The sequence below is a fragment of the Trichoplusia ni genome, chromosome 4 (genome assembly GCF_003590095.1).
Source record: "Trichoplusia ni isolate ovarian cell line Hi5 chromosome 4, tn1, whole genome shotgun sequence".
Classification (NCBI taxonomy): Eukaryota; Metazoa; Arthropoda; class Insecta; order Lepidoptera; family Noctuidae; genus Trichoplusia; species Trichoplusia ni.
This window is the reverse complement of record NC_039481.1, coordinates 8,126,871-8,147,023: the sequence shown is the minus strand read 5'-3', so window position 1 is coordinate 8,147,023 and position 20,153 is coordinate 8,126,871. Positions and strand designations below refer to the sequence as shown.

Here is a 20,153-nt window from a genome sequence, read left to right as displayed (position 1 = left end):
ATCAACAAATAACTCGCACGTTCGTCGAAACTGGAATAATCAACCTCAGTCTTTCAACACAAATGAATACAAATCAAACAGGCCTCACACCAACAACAAATGGCGCAAACAAGCGTATCGTTATCCTCGCACCGAGCGGCGAGCGCCCGCCGCGCTCTCACGCACTCTATAAATACATATTTATAACATTGCACCTTCAATTTGTTACATTTAAACCAGATTAAATATTACACAAAAACATGCCGTCAATATAGTCTTTCTTGTTACAGCACTAGTAATTTTGTCTAACATCAAAACAAAACTTGTTTGATTACAACCTGTTCATTGACAATCTCCGCTCTAGACTACCTCGAACTGAGAAATTTAAATAAGTACATAACTACAGACAGAAAGTAACAAACACTTGTACCAGTGCCACCGGAGATGATCCCGCATCAGACGTGTGAAAACATAGTAAACAGCTGGCCTACGTCACCAGTCAACATGTGAAATTCCGATTAGTTTAATATTGTCTGTATTGAAATACTACATTAGGACCCTGTGGACCGTCGCAGTGACGTTATTATGTACGGACTAATATCGTTGTAACAGTTGCAGCCCCTCGTCGATAGTTACACAATTTAACTTACAAAAACAATACCAATATTTCGATTTGAGATCTTCAAGAAACTATCGGCGCGGAGTATAAAGAAATGATCATATTTATTGAATCAAACTACAAAAATACTGACAGCTATTGTATAAGCGTAACATCATGAGGTTATTTCACCAACACCAGATTAACCTGACAGTACTTAACATATTCAAAGGAGCATTTGATTTACTGGCTATATCAGAGCAGAACTTGAGGTCACATAAATATTACGCAACACAATGTTTTTGTAAACCAAACACTCAGCTAGATCCAATGTTTGCTTTTATTAACAATGCATATAAATAATATTTTTGATTGATTGGTTACAGACATTTAGATTACAGCATGCTCGATTCCAATTAATATTTCTGTGGTCAAAGCTTTACAGAGTTATAATAAGTTAGAATCAAACCTGCGCAGAATTCACAAAGTGTAACGTACGTACATTTCAAATCATCAGATTGATTGTAAAGAATTATTCGTTAAGTAACGAAACATCAATCGATGTCAATAAGGAAGTAGCGTAAAACCTTAACTAAATTACGAGAATTTTTTGTTAATAATTTGTACTTCTTTTTCTCGTACGTTTTGGCCCCAGAATTTGTGTCGTAAACAATTCAATTTATAATTAAAATGCCACCTTTAGTCAAGGTGGCAAAATGCCGAACAAAACGTTTGCTTAGGCGACTAGCAACCTACATATTGATTGCACGTGTTCCTTAAAAATCGATATCTAGGGTAATCGATAGAGCTGTGGAATGCACGACAATTTTGTGTATATCGATCTTATTAAATCAGGATATGCCTCCGCTATTTTAATTATAAATCAATCGGTTGATGTTTTTGACATCGCCTCTGATTTTTTTAAACGATGTTTAAGGAACATGACATTAGGTAACTAAAGTATCGCTATTAAAATTTGTCATTTTTAGAATAAGGTACTTCACGAGCGCCGCTGAAAGCAAATTCTGTTATGTTGTGTGAATAAGAGGTAATTCCTATAGTTCTCAACAGAGTTTGCTTTGTACGGAAGCAATAATTAAAACGAGAAAAATAAAATCCTATCAAACCGAAATAAAACTTAATGATAACGATGTTGAAACGAAAAATGTTAAAAATTCATTGATAGTAATATTTCATTTCATTTATAACGTTTTAGCACAACAGAGCTGACGTACTTAATGTACATGTGGTGAAATATTTTTATGCGGAACATAACCATACCAATATCGTAATAATTGTATAAATAAAAATATCAGTGATTTAATACTATTAGCGGGATGTCTGGCGGGTCGCAGTCGCAACTGTTACCAGTGGCTAGCCTTCCGTGTTCCGCGCCCTCGTGCAGCCGCCATGTTCACTGGAGGAGGAGTTTGACCGACATCGACGTAATTATATTATTGCTGGTAAGTGACCCGGATTCGAAATCCTCGTCCTCAGTCTCATCTCCTAGATGCTCGAAATCTTTAATATGTACACACACTTGGAAGACGCGAGCTCTTGTTGTCAAGGGCACGGATTTTTTTAATATTTTGAGAAAAATAACTTTCTAAAGAAATTATTGCTCCACTCTCAATGCTATGTGCACTAGTATTGCAACCTGGTTCCGCCTGCCTATATCTGGCATTCCGCGCCTCCCTCACTCAAACCGCTCACACTCATCTTCAAATTAAGTCTAACATTAAAATTATTTGATATGCACTTATCAATAGGTATTTTTACAATGACATTTGTGCTGTACACTATTCAAAAACGGCAGAGCGGAGGCGTGCCAACGCGTTCGAGTAATGTACTTACATTACGGTAGAGACGGCTATCGCGTTATCGCACTTTGTACTTAAACATTCAAAATTATATTATGGAAATCATAATGTTGACGTTCGCCGCGCGCCCGCCCTGCCTACCACTATTTACAATGACAACTAAACGAACCAATAATGAAACTTAAATGACAAACTCAGGTAGTAACTAAATATTTGGCAAATCAGTTATATTGATAACGGAACAATGTGCAATGCGCAAACGACAGCCCTAACGTGAACGTATGACGTATGGAACACTAGAGCTAGCTTTACAAGTATAATCGAAGGCCGCTAAGATATCACCGTTCATTAGTGTGTATATGTACAACGCGGCCGCCGCGCCCTGATTGCGCGCGCTCTGTACACGCGGCCGCGCGGGCGCATACTGCCGCCGCCCGACCTCTCACACAACCGAACTAACTACCAGAGATCGCATACAAAACTTGCCAAGTCGTCATATTTACAAAATTTTATCAAGTCTTAAGGCATTTTATCTGTAGTATGCGCCCAAATGAGACAAATCACAATCTCCTAAACATTGTTTGACAAGTAATGGTCGTCGGTACTCAAACCCACTATCCCAGTAATACACAAATAAATCAATAAGATCACCCTCGAGGAACATTTTCGTTATAAGCGTTCAGTTTATTATATAGGAAGGTAGGACTGTAGCTGACCGATTAAGATGAAGAAATGAAATTAGCACCATGTTTTTCAGATTAGATTGGTTGAGGTTATATTGGACATCCACTAGGCTTAGTGAACTGGTGAGTCTAGAATCCTGAAAACGAGAATGATCTACAGTATAAAGACTATCTCATTCCTACTGACACGCTAGTCTTCACACTATAGAATCAAACTACTCTCAGTTAAAGCTTAAAAACCTCAATTATCTGCTATAAACTATCGTATCATAACAGCCTGCGTCGGCTATAGTCCTCCATAACAAGAAATTATTTAAATATTCGACATCGCCTAAGTCGCAAAATCATTGCAACTGAATAATTTATCTTGAAACCAGTAACAACTAATTCACTATGTGATGGCCAATGTACGTTACGACAGATACAGGTACTAGCAGAACACTCTCAGACTTTACGTACAGCACATGAACACACAACAAATAATGTTCCGTGTTAATATGACAATGTTATACTGTTACGATCGATGGTTTAAACTTCATGGGTATGTACTTGTAGTGTACACCGAAAATGAATTTGTCTTTAATGGAATTATGTAGACAAATTGATATTTATTATCTATGTGATGAAACTGTCACCAGGTATTCAAGTTTAAAACGACGACCATTCACTGCTACAAGACCCGTAAATATAATGGCTTTAATATAATACCTGTGATAACGAAATAAACTTTAAAATTCATCAAAAACATAAAAATAGTAAATGGCGTTCAATATTGCAACTACAGCTTGTCTATTAACCTTAGTCTTCGCTTCGTCGTCATTTACCGACAGCCATCAGAGCGACACAACTGCAGTATAAAACTTACGGTTAACGTAATTGTAATGAGCATAGAGGGGTGTAAAAAGTGCGAGAGTGTTCTGCGATGGTCTACAGACATCCCAAGCTCATCATAATCAACACAACAGACAGAGATAGGTTTGAGCACTAGTAGTAACTGTCACGCATGTATGCCAAGTGAGATTGAAACATCTGCAGTTCGCCAGTACAGCGGCATTCAAGCAGCCCGGCGGCGCAGCCGAGCGGCGGCGCCACTAGAACTCGAAGTCGAAGAGTTCCGCGAGCCCCTCGTCGTGGTCCAGGCAGAAGCCGTAGTCCGTCGCGGACATGGGCGGCTCCAGCGCCAGGAACGGCTCCAGCTCCAGGGGTTCTGGAACACAGCCGGGCACTGCCGTCAGTCTCACGGACACGGAACAGATGCAACACGGACCTAGCAGAGGGCTGCCGCAGCTCCATTAACTCACTAACTAATGATATTCCATCAGTCGTTAGCGTTGATGGCAAACGCCGAGATGTATGAAGATGATTAGTCTAAGTAATAGTAACCTCGAATCCAGCAACTTCGTCGTGTCAGCAATGCTGTAGAGAATATATGGAGAGCAAAAGTGCTGTGTATAACCATTGCTGTGTTACAAAGTTTGAAAAAACACAGTAGGTAATTACTCAAGATAATATTCAGAATTGTGAATGTTAAGCGATAAATTCCCCTTGCTCTATTTTAAATTAACTCTTTCTAGAACATAAAATTCTGACCAGAGGGGCTATATTCAGTGCCAATATTTAATTTATAAAGGAATTGTTATCGGTACACCACCGATACACCGATACACAAACTATAAGTCATTTCCTTTTACTATCTTTTGAGTATTCGTGGTTCATATTACACTGATTTTAATTAGCCCACGCTGTCGAAATGTTCGTCAAAAATGTAGACCCACCACGAATACTGCCAAAACATAGATTGGTTATCAAATGATTATATACAAAATTAGGTAGTTAAACACATACATATCCCTCGGCAACACCTGTAAAATCTGTACAAACAGACAAACACAGCAAGCGTTATAATATAGATTTTGACAGGCGAAGCTAAGGTGCGTAGGGTCTTTAATACTTCTCGCGACGTTTATGAGCCATGAAAGGAAACAGGTAAGATTTTCGTGTAAAGAGAAATCATAAAATACTGCTTGCGAATGTTCAGGCTGAATGTCCGCACATCATGCTTGTATCACAGCACACCAGAATATATAAAAGGGATACAAACATATTCGTTTATAAGTACAATAAGCGGCAGAGTTTTTATATAACATTTTTTTGGTATTGTTATGAAGGTGTAAAAATAAAAGCGTTGCATGAATATATCACAACTTGATAGTTATATTAATATTTCAGTTTTAAGAAACGTTCACCCAATATGAATATGAAACACAACAATCCAGAACCAATCGAGTTGTCTTTTTTATTCAAAATAAGTGTGTTTAGCCAAGACAAATATATTATTAACAAAACTAATTGATCCTTGATTCGTGTAGAAGCTGCAACTGTTAAGTATTGAAAAACAAGAGATTAATTGCTACACGTAATTCTTACTTCAGAACTTTATTTATCTCGGCTTTAGTCTTTTGAAAACATCATTTCAAGTATACTAAACAAAAATGGTACGGTAAGGTACTTCAGTTGAAAAAAATATAATATTTGTCGTTAGTACGAATTAGAATAGAAATGAGGTTTTCCAATGACGAGAACACAGTGCAAACATTATAATAGTTAGACATGAGAGCGTTTGTTACATTGGCGATGGTTGATCGTGGTGTTAGTAGATGAGTTGGCTGTTAGTGGCGGCGTCCGTGAGCTGAATCCCATGGTGCTACACGCCACACTGCAGCCGCACGGGACACAGCTCGCGCGCGCCGCCCGCTGCTGCTGCCCCCCCCCCCACCCGCACTCCCCGCGCCCTCCGCTCGCCTCGCACACTTCATCACACGTAAAAACGCTGTTTTAGCATTATTTTTGATGTTTTAGCGTACTCGTCAGTGAAGTGTGCGGTGCGAGCTCTTCTCGAAGTAGATACACATATTTACAAAAGAAACATTTGTAGTTTTTTTTTTTAAACTATACACATGATAGTATCAAAGTCGTTTGAAGTTAGTTATTAGAAACCAAACACATTATTTACACATTACAAATACCAGTTTTATTCACACGCGATATGTAATATTATTAATTTAGAAACACTGCCACAAAACAATTTAAAACCATTCCCAACATTAAGGATAATGTTTCGTTTCTGCTTTTTACAAATGCGTCCATAAGTATGAGCATGTAGACATATACTATAATCAAAAGAAAATTAAAATTTCGCGCCTCCTTTTTTTCTGTGACATTTCGTCGGTATTTTCGTAAGTTAATTTAATTAATAAAAAAAAAATCATAAAAATATTATTTTATTTTTAATAAACTCAATAACTTTAAAACCAATATATTCAATTTGTATTAATTTAAAGCACATTTTTAGCAAGCAGAAAGAAAACACTTTCTTATGATATTTTTATAAAATTTAATTATATGAACCTCTTTTCTAATTGAATCCCGGCAAATCTCGTAAAGCTGTCTGTCCATTAAAATAAGATCGAAGTTGCGGAGCGAAGAAACAAATGAATATACAACATCATTGCATTACTGAAAGGAGTAAATAGTGTAAAAAAATAAATTTCCGTGCTCCGCAGCCAAGCTCCACGTTAACGGGCAGGCAGTCTTACTGGGATTTAATCACAGAATATTTAAATCAATCTTGCTATAGATTCCTCATCGAAAACTGACGTAACAGTTAGTGAAGCGGCTGATGATCACATGAGCACCGTGACAGGACAAGCATGCATACCTTGGCGCGTGCGCCGTGAGTTACATGATATGTGATACATGGAAATATGAACATATACGCTACCACGATTGATTCATTAATTTGTAATCATAACTGTATGAAGTACCCAAACTAAGTTAATCACAGATTAAACATAAAGATCCTAAAATTACAAAAAAATACTGAATACAAAATGAAATGAATAAATCGTGTCAGTGCGTCATGAATGGAGATATAACCAACCGTGTGAAATGTCCAGTCGAATGTTAACTGTTGAGCTTAGAGATAATGTGCAGCATCCTGGTCGCCGGCCGCGCCGCGTAGCTAGAACTCTGACTGTGATGTGACTACACGACACACAATTCGCAGCCAGAGTACTAGCCACGAGACGAGCACCTCACACCTCGCGTGGTATCCCGCTTGCCTTAGCCTTACCGTCATGTGATGAGGGTGAAACTTATATTCAAAACCTTACTTCAATTTGTTAGTACAGAACTCACAAAATATAATGATCCTAATAAATAATCTACACATAGATAATACATGATTTGTTTAAAATTTTATGTATCAAAGACCACATACATACCCACCAAATAAGCCTAAGTCCAGCTTTAAAATATTTCTGCCCAAGAACATGAACAACTTCCTTCAGAAATACTTAAAGTTTGGAAATGACCAAAAATCTTTTTCTGACTTATCAATAGCTTCTTTAAAGAAAGTTTTTTTTTTATTTTCATGCTGGTGTATAAAATATAAATGTGAACTGACATGTTCCTTTTTATTTTTTACAATTGCTTTTTACGGCATGCCACTGTAATTCCTTTCAAAGTGTGTTATATCATACCACTTTCGCCTATGTTCTTAATATACAAGTAGCCAGATTGTATTATTGTAGGCATATATAAAAGGTGCATAACTGAGTAAGTGAAGTGTGTGCATGTCGTACCTGACTCCTGGTCCTCGGTCTGCAGCTGGAAGCGGCCGCCGCCCATGATGGGCGCGAAATCGTCGCTGTCCGCTATTAACGCGTTGCGAAGCCTACCCCGCGCAGTACCGCCTGTAGTCACCAACACAACATTACAAAATTTACCCAGAAACACATGAACTTTTGTAAAATTATTTTAACAATTGATAATTTTATGTACCAGAAGTTATGTTTTTTATAGTTTTAAGCTATCATAGTCGACCTAATGAAACTGTTGAAAACAGTCATAGACCACTTGTCATACTATTTCGTCTTCACACAAGTTAATTCTAAGAACTATTGTATTTCTATCGACTTTGCATTTTAACGATATTGTTTACGTTATATGATCCTTTTGTTTTTAATAAGAGATAGCACTTCCTTGACACAAATAACTTAAGTGTAATATATTAATTACACACACGCAAGTAATAAGGTAGCCGTGTCGATGTGTCAGAAAGAGAACTACTGGGGTTGCTCTCATGAATATCTAGGTCTAACTGAAAAATAGTCAATGAGTATTGTTTGAGATCCTCAGGGTATTAACTTATAATTAGTTCATTGCAATACACGTAAGTACACGTTATACGTACTGTCGGGCGTGTGCATGGACTCGTGCAGCGGCGTGTGATGCGGTCGCGGCGTGAGCTGGTGTTGCGGCGTGTGCGGGTCGCGCGTGTCGCGCGCGTCGTGCGCGTCGCGCGGCAGCGGCAGCGTGGGGTCGGTGGCGCAGGGCGTGCTGACGACGAGCGCGTCGCTGCCGGGCTCGCGCTTGATGGGCGTGCTGCACACACAACACGACACACATTATATTATTTCACGTCTTCTGCTACTGTGGAAAATACGCTGCCACCGTTTTCCTTCACATCAACATCTTGACAACTTTGAACAATAAATCACAGTTGCAGGATCTTCGTGAAGTTGTCTTGGTTACGCTACTTCGTAACAGAAGCTACTAAATTCGCATTCGCAGTACACACAATTAGAAAAAGAAGGCATTACTCATACTGATTCGTAAATTCTGAGGTCATTTTATCAAGTTTCCTGAAATATGTAAATTTCATAATGTGAGCGTATTTTCTTCTGCTTTGAATTAAAAAAAACTGAATATATCAGAAGTATAACTAGAATGAATTTGGTAACTCACGTGAAATCGGCGGTGATGGAATTGGTGCCTTTAGACTGCAACAGTGCTATAAGAGGTGCTAGTAGTGCCTTGTTGTCTTCCAGCAAGGGATCCGCCGGAAGTTGCCCAGACGCTATGACAACAATGGACACATAGGTATTTCTTCCTCCAAATATGTCATTCTCAACATTAGTTAATAATAGATTATCATAAAAGTGCCACTAAAGTTAACTTACTTGATGCAGGTGAAGGAGGACGTTCTTTTGGACAGAGGTAGACTTCGATTTCACCAGACATAGACTTCAAATGTATCATGTAGCCTTTTTCATCAGGATGGGGTACCTGAAAAGATATGGTTATGTTGTTATAACCTCTGTACTAGAATTATCTTATGATGGTCTGTTGAGTTGTTCGGCTTCTAGCCTAAGAGTGCGGTATAGGTGTTCGTATCGTGCGTGCGGGGTGTACTAACGCTGAGCCTGGTGTCGGGCGGCGCCTTGATGGGGATGACGGTCTGGTTGCGGAAGTCGCGGATGGAGCGCAGGTCGGCGTACGTGATGTAGGCGCGCGCGCCGTGGTCGGCCGACAGCGCCGACAGCGCGCGCTCCGCCACGCCCACCGCCCGCGCCACGCGCGCCTCCCGCGCCGCCAGCGCGCGCACCTCGCGCCGCAGCCGCCGCGCCGCGCCGCCGCCCGCGCCCGCCGCGCCCTCCGCGCCCGCCGCGCCCGCCGCGCCCGCCGCGCCCGAGCCCTCCACGCCTGCAACCACCACTACTGTAGAACCCGCCGCTGTCTCTATCTGCCTACGAATTGCACTAAACCTAATTGATTTGTCATTGGGGTACGCATTTTCCTATAAATGACTAATGCATTGTAAAGTTTGTTAATACCTTCATCAACTTCTTTCATTACTAAAACATGCAAACCATTCGCTTCCCATGTTTTCAATGACAATCGGATACCACCAAGAATCTTATATAACATCGTGTTTAAACACTTTAGATGTAAACCTACGTAATTTAAAGTTAAAAATAATTGAAAAACCCCCAATGACTCACCGTATTTCCATTGTATATTATTTTTGGATCTCTTTTCTAAAATTCCTATACCCTCTAGAACATTTGTGATGTCGTATATACGACGTTTTTGGACCGATAAATGTTCAGCCGCTATGTTCAAGTCTAGGACACCGTTGGGCGAAGACTTCAGCAACGCAACGAACTTTTTTGTGAGTAAACCTAATGATGTGTCAAACCTGAAACAAAAGATACGTTTGTAAAGAAAAATAGAAAAAGATATACGAATTTGTAACATCATTAACCAGCTATTAGATCTTGTTATCTCTCTGCTTTGTCCTAATCATTTATATTAAATGACTATGACTACACTTATTTATATTTTCCTATTACAACAATATAAAGTAACCATCGAATGTGCTATTGAGAATGCCACCACTTGTTGGAATCATAAAACCCTGAGCAATATCAACAAGCTAGAAAATCTTCTTCTTACGTGAACGAAGCATCATCAAAATAGGTTTAAATTATATTATTTTTAACTGATCGTAGTGTTAATGAAATAAACCAATCTGAAACTCGAAGTATCCGGCTTATGAAAGTGAACTAAAATATAATCTGAAAAGGGAATAGGTCACTATGTACACTACCAAACAGAAAATTTTGGTGCAAGTGAGAAATAAAAATAAACTTGGTCAAATCTTGAAATGATGCTGAATTTCATTGAGAATGAATTCATGGTGAAGACAGATCATTAAACTTAACAAAAGGCGTAATTTTGAAGAAAAAGGTTAAATACATCTAATTGACAGATAACATAATTTTTACATTGCAACTAGACAACAAACTTATTTGAATAGATTTCCGACTTTTATGTAAGAAAAAACAGCAGCCCACAAGAAAAAAGCTTTAACAGCTATGAAAGACATTAGTCAAATCGGAGTTTGTAAACGCATATTTTCTACGGGCGTTTTTTTAACCTACAAATATCTACTCTCTAAAATGGAAATTTACCTCTCAGCGAGACAAGTACCTGGAACGTTCGGTGTACTTTTTCATAGAACTGGACGGTCGACTGTACGGCGTGAGGACTTTGACGCGTTTCTGTTTCGGCGTCTTGAAGTCGGCTTTCATGGGCACCACGTGACCCTGGCTGCCGGAACTGCTCTCACTCAGGTTCAGTCTTCTTTTCACCGCCTGCACATAACGAAATAACGACACTTAGTGGTTTAGGTTTTGTAAAAATAACACTTTTTATGAAGAATATTTCTGGAGAACCTTCAGGCAGGGGCTCGTTCGTTGACAAGCCTGTCATATTGATATAAATAAGTTAAGGCGAAGTCACAATTAAGCATTTTTTTCTTGAAATATCGAAGTTCTGACACTGATATCACATAGCAGCTTAAATCACACAAGATCCAAAGCTCGCCTCGAAGACTCATTATTTATATTCCAATTAAAAATAAGAGTGAAATTAACACGTATTTAACACTTAATTTATGACCGTACTTGTAAAGTATTATTTAACTTGGTATTCTAAATAGGCCCACAGTATAATTCAGGCCGGTATGATCTTTCGATCTTTGTGTACTTTAATGCAAAAATATACACAAAAGAATTATTGAAAAAATCTGCTACTCGTTCCGTAATGAATAAAAACTCGTGTTCGGTGCGTGAATAAGTATAAGCCCGGCTTTAGTGCGGCTTATTGTTCAGTTACCTCAGCTCTCCCTTCCCAATCGTCCCTTACATCAAACCCCTTTTTTAATATGCACACAAAGACTATAGCTGTCTCCCTCTACTGGTTGATTCTGCAGCTAGAGATATCACGACTATGTAGCTCGAGCTAACGCCACAATAAACGGTAAAATCTCGGCCTTGGCTTTAAATAAGGATGTAAGTCAGCAAATTTTGCGACATAGCCCTTATTAAACCCTTTTACGACGAAAGGGTCATCAAATTTAAATAGGAAAATGCAATACCATACCGCATTTTCATGCATACTAATGTAACTTAATAAGAAGACACAAATTCTCGCCGTATACGAACCACTTGAGGTACTGTAGATAGGGTTAGATAATAATAGATAGGCATAAGCACACATAATTTGTAGGCCCGAGACAAACCTAATTCAGACATGAAATAATATTTGCATAACCTATTAAAATGAAGCGGCTTCAGCAATAAATATTCATTTTGTTTATTGCGTGCTTAAGTAAATTTGTTTAAAATTCAACAAATATTCCCAAAGGAGGATACCATATTCTTTGTAACCATGATTCCAACGAATCCTACGTGGATGGTGAATGAAAAGCCCGTTTTCTATTCATTAGGCCAGATAGACAAGATAGTAGATCTTAAGAGTTTTAAAAATCTGTACTCCAAAACAGGTAATTAGTGCGTATAACAACGAGAAAGATGAGGGGGCATATAATATTATTCCTTTTTAAGGCCACGGCTTATAATAACTATAATATAAACAATTATTACTTATTATTATTGATTTATCTTAAGTCAATGACCAAGCTTATTTGACAAGTTCTCAAGCAAACATGCTTTCTTTTGCTAATTCTAAAACCCCTCGAAAAAGATTTAACAAACGCGTCATAACTTTTCTTATTTGCCATTTTCTAGATAAGCTCTCAATTACGCGTGTTAATTAAATAATTAACCAATTTTCTATAAATAGAACCATGCTTACATGCGTCAAATTCTTTTTAAAATTATGCTTGAAATATCCATATAGCTTATAATTATTTATTATTTTAATTACTAAAATTAATATTGTTAACTGTCCATTAACTCACCCCCATGACTGTCACTTTCCGCATAAAAATCACTAAAAGCTTCGCAGTACGTCAGCTGATTTAAGGTGACTTTGTCACAGTTACGATGAAGACCGGTGTTAATACTTAGCCTACCCACTCGTAACCTGCGCTCAGGCTATCTAAACACAGATCAGCTGTAATTTTCGCATTGTCCACACATTAAGAAACAAAAGAGAGATAGATACACTCAGTTAATCGCGTAAGGCAATGTAAACCGGACTTTGCACAATCTCACGACGTGTGATAAAATTATAGTTACTCTTGACACAAAGTAAGTCATCGTTAATCTCTTCAATTGAGCACCACTATACTACAAGAAATCATACGCCTACTTCACACTGAAGACTTCAACGGAACTACTTGTGACGACTGTTCTCAATTCTAGCTGTACGTTGACCCCGTGTTAATTAAAAGCAACGATTATAATAATCGGCAACTTATGACACAGCGTTGACGTATTGAACTTATTTATAAAAATTAAGAAATGCGAGCACAGTTAACTAGACGGAGCGAAAAGGATGCACGAGGCGTTTTCAATAAGCTCGTGCAACAAATTCAATTTCGACATCTATCAGGCCGAAGCCCCCAAAAGGAAGTGTGTGGGGAGGGTACCCGGTAACAACAATACATGACATAAATTAGAATCAACACAAAAGAAGCCGAGCTCTCGGAAGGGACCTCTGCCAAAAGAATAGCAATTTCTTATCTCGAAAAATTTGTGTTATTATTAATAGAAAACTAGGCGCTATTGTTAATTTGCCGGATTTGTAAGACCCGCGTGTCTTTGTGCCCTTGTGCCCAGAGCAAGCAAACTGAAGCAGATGTGACACCGCTCGTCTGCGACCAGATAAAGCATCCCCTTCGCTGGCGCAAATCGCTCACAATGTTAACAACATCCATACATCCCCTAACTTACACGCCGTCGTGTAATAATAATTACGCAACCGGTGGGGACCAAATAAAATGCATTAACTTGATATGTAACACAAAAAACTATTGTTGAGTTTGATAAATTAGATCAACCCGTATTGTATAAAAAGGGATATTCTTATTCCTATTCTTATTGAATAAAGACTAAAAAGTTCGTGTGAGATGGTTAGGACAATGACCGAAAATGTGCAATGCAAGTGTGATGACAGGAAGTTTGTACCTGGCCACGTGACCTCCTAGCGTCGAAGCCACATGGCGCCGGGTGAACGCCACTCGAGACATGATATACTGCCAACATATGTGACTCTTGCTACACTTGTGCTCACTTTATGCGTAACGGCAAGTTTAAGGTTATACCTCCAGCTGGCATATAAATCGCCGTCTCAAAAATGCCCCGTCGGATAAATTATTTTCTTTTGTATTCTACTAATCTAATCCACCCGCCACGGTCTATAGGATAGGACGAACAGCAAAGCTCAGGTACCAATATTGTGGACAGCTTACGGATCCTACTCTCCTCCTAGCCTACTAATATTATAAACGCAAAAGTTTGTATGTTCCTCTTTCACGCAAAAAACAAACGGATTTAGACGAAACTTGGTACAAAGATAGTTTATAGCCAGTATTAACACATAGGTTAGTTTTTATCCCGATTGTATGTTCCCGCTAGCAAATTTTCTATTTGTAGGGAACCGCTAGTTATTAACTTAAGAGGATATTAAACACTCATTTAATCTATTATGGATTTAGATTAATCTACAGGTGAAAAATTTGAATTACCTATAAGATCAAAGAAACTTGAGCATATCTTCCCCAAAGGTATTGGAGAGGTATGATTTTAATTTTAAAGAGAAATTAAAATGAAACGAATTACATTCGCCAGCTTTCTGGATAATCAAAAGCTTATCGGAGCATATGAATAGTGACTGCAATATTTTGAGATGCCAATAGGCGCATCGCTCAAATTTAGCATGAAGCGCCCGCCATTTTGTTTTTATTTTTCCTACTCGTAGGGGTCTTCGCGTCGCGTAATCTCTCATGGAAACGATCAATTTTATAACGATTACCTTAACGAAGCTTCATGCCAATACTTAACTGCACATAATATTAGGAAAATATTTTTATACTTTTGCGTCGCGGGTACCAACAGAAATGTTAGTTGCCCATAATTATTAGGTTAAGATTCTCTCTTAACCAATGAGCAGGTGACTAGTGTTAGATATAAATTGCTAATCAATATTATACACTTTCTTAAAAACATTCCGTTTTCTCAGTACTGTAAAATTGATATCCGATCAAGACTAATATTATCTGAATAAAATGTGTGAGCCAACTCCGACAAAAACAATTAAATTGTTTCTTCATCTCTTAACTATAAATTCTTGTGAACTAGGCCTTATCTTCCTATTATTTATGAGTAATATCGTAACGGAAATATTTATTATAACTGAAAAATATACCTACATGATAAATCCGCATAAACTTATCTTAGAATTTAAATCAATAAAAGTTAATACCAATAAGGAAGTTTGGAATAGATTAACTTTCCGAGATGTTGAATGAGCGGATCGGAGAAAATGTTAAACAGAATTTATGTGCGCGATGGCGTCTGTCCTGTCATTGGTCGGCACCCCGGCCCCGCGTAGGGTCCCTCCGACCAAACACTTTTCAGTGTAGGGACTAGCTACCGTTACACACTCAAAATTATGTCGCCTAGTATCCGCCATTTTGATTTGACGTAATCATTACAAATTATGCGTCAGCATGTTTTTTTTAATAAGCACTTTTGTTTTGTGGTAATGTATGTATTATGATAAAATAGCGTGGGACGGTTATTTTACGTCTTCGTATAATAATTTTTTTAGAAACACGTACAGGAACCAATGTATCCCACAGCTAACCATAAGGTTACGATAAAGCTTCTAAATCAGGAAACGTGGATTATTAGAAAACGTTAAAATTAAAATGTTGCTAACAGTGACTGCAATGTTCTGTTTTAATTTCTTGAACTAAAATTTATAATTATCTTCAATGTTGCACTGTATCTTGCAATCCTTAAAACAGTATTATAAAAAGAAAATATGGTCCTATGCCATCCTCTTTTAACTTCCAGAATGGTGTGACCAGTGCACTGACCCCATACAGAGATCAATGACCTCATTATTATTATTTTTTAACATCTTAAAGTTCACTCATTTATTAGTGAGATCAAAACTGGATTTCCTACAAATTATTAAGATTGTTTATTCCAGTCCCAGCTAAAGTACTAAAATATCACATAATTCTCATATCAAAACTATAGAATACATTCAATAACATACAAATATAATTAACTTGACCATAAATGTCTCTAATCATTTGTCACTTAAAACTTTGTAATGTTGTCATAACTTGCTTGATTGCAAACTAAATCTTTATCTGAATCTGTATTGCAAAGATGAAACTGCTTAATTATGACTTGTTCTTAAAATTTTGCAATTAATTTCATGTATATTTAGTGCAGAATTACTGTGACCGCTCTAGTTTTCCATTACAATGATTTGTATTTGAGGTGTCACATGAATGTAGGTTATGCTAAACTCTAAAACCAAATTTTGTGTTTAAGTTCAAATTAAGGGTACCCAACAGTAAAGAAACTCATAATATGATGTATCTCTCCTCTATTTCCATTCATATCACAAGCACTTGTATGTTTTGATGGCATAAAGTTTCTAATGAGGAATACACATGATATACATGCCAGCTTGATTTGTATGAGTCGGCTGAATTAAATTTTCTTGATGCTAACTATGTACTCGCTTGAAATATTAATCAAAATGTTAGTTAGTAAGTTATAACTCAGAATTTGTTTTAGTTGTTACATAAGTTATTGCATTTCAAGAATTTACAAAAATAAAGATGGAAAAGAAAATAAAATGGCTATAAATATTTGTTTGCCAGAGGAACTTACAATGATGTAATGCTAGTAGGTTCAATGTACAATTCACAAAAAAAAACTCAACCAAGATCTCAACAAAGTGATTTTAAAGTCAAATCTTCTCCTCGTCTATCAGTTTAACAGAAGATTGAGCCCCATGCAATTACTATCAAAGCATTACTATTTATTGAAACATCACTATCTCAAATTATTTTGATATGATATGCAAAGAAACTGATAGCCCCTTTAGGAATGTTTTAATAATTACAGTGATTGATTTATGAGATATTTAATGTCCACATTGCAACATTGGTCATAATTGTAGCTACATGTCCACTTGCCAAATCACTGTTAGCCTCAATACGCAGAAAGTTAAGATTTGAAGCTAATCAAATCATCATGCATGTTACTTATAATTTCTGAAAGAGGTACAGAACATAATAAGCTATAACATCATGAGTCTGAGCCCTGAACTACACTTGATTTCGCTGCACAACCGTTCCTTGGAGTCAAAGAGGTTTGTCAACTGAAGATGCCTTAAAATATCAGGTGAAGCCTTACATAGTAGTAGTTTACACCTTCATTGACTGGGAACTCAAAAAGCCACAAATATTTTTGACTCCTTTTCAACAACTGCTGGGCTTAGAGTGTATTGTAATATCAATGAATTTATGAGGAAGGGGACTCACTTCAGACGTCTTCGGCGGTGCTGTAGGCGCCTCGCGCCTAATCTGATGCTTTGGCGTGGCGCCATAGCCGTGGTCGAGCAGGTGATAGCTGATGGGCTGGCTGGGGCTGTCGTCCAGTAGCGTGGTATGCGAAGGAGACGCCGCGGCGCGTACCACCACCTCGGCCTCGCCCTCCACCGGCCCTCGCTTCACCCCTCTCGGCATCGCTGTTAATTAACATACACACATTACGAAATCATTGAACATTATTATTTTTTTAATCTAATGCATCCTAATCATCACAATTCAATTAGTGAAGAGGTTAGGGGCGCCGCGCGCGCGGAAATCACGAGTGAGAAGCCTCCGAAGCGGAGTGGGTCGATAGCAAGTTTAGCATACTGTATGTAATACCAAAGGTCCAAGGCAACACCTCCAGCTGTCCAATATTGCTTACGTCACTTTTTTCAACGACATTTTCCCCAAAATATCGACAACCTAGCAGTGATACCTAGGCATAACCGCTTTTAAGCCCAAGTGTACACATTCAAGGATTACGCACAAAATACCCACTGTAAAATAACAATACTTACAAAAGGTGTAAGCGAACGATATCCGAATTTATAACCATAAAACGACATTAATGTTTTCGACGCAAACGCTACATTATCGAGTACTCAAAATAAAATGTCCGCCGCTTTGTTGGTCCCGAGTGAACTCGTGGACATCGAGACGCTCGATAATTTTTAGTTACTACACACAGTTTGTCCAATACACATGATATCTATTCACTGATTACTTCACTCATAAAAGAAAATAGTAAAAAGGTCCTAGTCCACATTTTACAATAACTTATTAGATAAAAATGCGGAGCATTGGAACGGCGACAGGAAGCTTTTCAGAACATCTGGCTTGCAAGCGACGTAGCAGTGGCGCGAACTACGTGCGCAGGCGCGAAGCGGCCGAGCGAGCAACCCCTAGCGGACGCCGCTTCGCGATCCAAATTCCTCCCCTCGTTGAAGAAGCCATAAAAAATATAACGAATTTTTGAATTTCCATTGTTCGACCGGTTTAGAGAAGCGAAGCGTCTTTACGGCCGTTTGTTAACTTTGTTAGCAATCTACGGAGGAGCAAGTTACGCTAAGTTATTCAAATTTATGAGAAAATGTGTAGTATATTAACCCTAGTAATTATCATATTCCATAAAATATACGTAATTGCACGATTTCCAATAATCGTGAACTAAGAATTGACTAATTTGATTTAGAATGTTTATTTAGAATTCGTTAAATATATCGAAATAAAACCAATATTGAAATCCAAGGGTGATTTGTTCACTAGATTATTCTACTAAATTATTGAGTGTTAAGGACTTAGTTGAAATTTCTTACAATTATGCAATTATAAGTTTAATATTGCCTCAACACGTCGTTAAATATACAAACACATTTTCGCGCACTATCTAAGATCGTAAGTACCTAATTAGACTCAATAATATTTCAATGCTGTTCTTAGTATTTTACTGAGGTAAGATAGTTTCTACTTAATAGAGATGAAATGAATTATATAATAGTTCTAATATATTCAGTTGGCAAAAAATAATATACCTTGTTTTTTTCTTGAAATCGCGAAATTGGTCCTGAATGAATTCAATAACAAAGTATTAGTTAGATGAGCTTTCTTGTGTCAGTACTAGGTACATTTCTAAATTCTAACATTGCTTCGCATTTAAAATTTTGAATTACAAAATGTAAACATGAATTAAAATATTATTGTCTTCAATCAGTGTATTGTAAGTAAATAATATGTTTAATAAATAAAAATGAATTTCAGAATACGCGTGTCTATAGAAATGTTTTTAACACTCTAAACACGTTACATATTAAATTATCTCAACAACAAAAAAAAATGCAAAGTAAACAGAAATAAGCCTGTGATAAGGATACGGATATTTGTGAAACCGCGAACATAACGGAAATGACTACGTTCCATTATATATATTTTTTGAGATCGCTATCATAGACAAGAATCGTTCAGAAATTGATTAATTTAATAATGAATACTCGTGGTTATATAATTCAAATTTTAATATACTTTCACATAGTGAATCGAAAATTAAATATGCGTATAAATATAGATACTTAATTAGTTTTATATGTAGTTTTGTTAATTTTAATGTTGGTTAAAGAATTATTAAACAAGTATAATTATTGTTTAATGAAGGATCTATTAAATCATCAACATGGCTAGTACTACAAAAAAGTTGATCTTTTGCTATGACAAAAAAAATATTACCACATGCCATTCACGTGTTGTTTAAATCTGTTAGGGTAATTTAAGGGTTTTTTGAACCATTTCCACTTTAATACTTCGGTATACTATTATCTATTTATAACTAAAATTACTAAATAATTAAAACGTTAAAGTTACATCGCACCTTTGATAAAAGGCTATCTAGAGAAAAGCTTTACCGAAATATATATAAGTAGCTCTCATAGCCTTGTTTTCTGAGGATAATAAAACAGACAAGGATTTTTAGATACTCGTAGCTTGGATGATCAGTATGATCATTGTGATTTGAGGAGATTACTTACTTACATCATGAAATTGTAGAAACTGCATCTTGTATGGTACGGCAGGTAGACAGGCAGGGTAATAAAGCTATACTTACTCTCTTCGTAAACTACGATATTTTTTTACAGACTTTATTTTATTACAAAGTACACTTTGACCCACATAATTGCGATGTCGCTAGATCTTGCGCCATCCTTGATTGATAGTCACTCACGAGTTAACGCATTATTCAATTTCTGACCCAAAACGGGTATTGTTATCTAACTAATCGATGTAGGTTTTCGTTGCGCGATACCTAATCTGCATAGTCTTCTGCACCCTCCGCAGGAGACGTAAGCTTCAGGTTTTTGAATATT

At 37.3% G+C, this 20,153-nt stretch overlaps 1 protein-coding gene across 1 annotated transcript; it reads right to left on the bottom strand.

Annotated features, from left to right (window-relative positions):
- Positions 1-266: 266 nt before the first annotated feature.
- LOC113492891 (transcription factor E2F2-like) lies at positions 267-18,320 on the bottom strand. Its single transcript, XM_026870606.1, has 10 exons — positions 17,817-18,320; positions 17,248-17,453; positions 10,917-11,080; positions 9,912-10,122; positions 9,340-9,576; positions 9,104-9,209; positions 8,889-9,000; positions 8,335-8,525; positions 7,724-7,834; positions 267-4,287 (listed from the first exon to the last, which is right to left on the bottom strand). Exons 2-10 carry the CDS (start codon positions 17,449-17,451, stop codon positions 4,172-4,174), a joined length of 1,452 nt encoding a protein of 483 aa, XP_026726407.1. The 5' UTR covers positions 17,452-17,453; positions 17,817-18,320; the 3' UTR covers positions 267-4,171.
- Between the last annotated feature and the right edge of the window lie 1,833 nt (positions 18,321-20,153).

Excerpts from the sequence above, each read along its gene's own strand:
- LOC113492891 (XM_026870606.1), bottom strand. The coding sequence starts at position 17,451 with ATGCCGAGAGGGGTGAAGCGAGGGCCGGTGGAGGGCGAGGCCGAGGTG. Across the intron at positions 11,081-17,247 it reads CACCGCCGAAGACGTCTGAA|GCGGTGAAAAGAAGACTGAA; the intron begins GTGAGTCCCCTT and ends CGTTATGTGCAG. Across the intron at positions 9,577-9,911 it reads AATACGGTGAGTCATTGGGG|GGCGCGGCGGGCGCGGGCGG; the intron begins GTTTTTCAATTA and ends GCGGGCGCGGAG.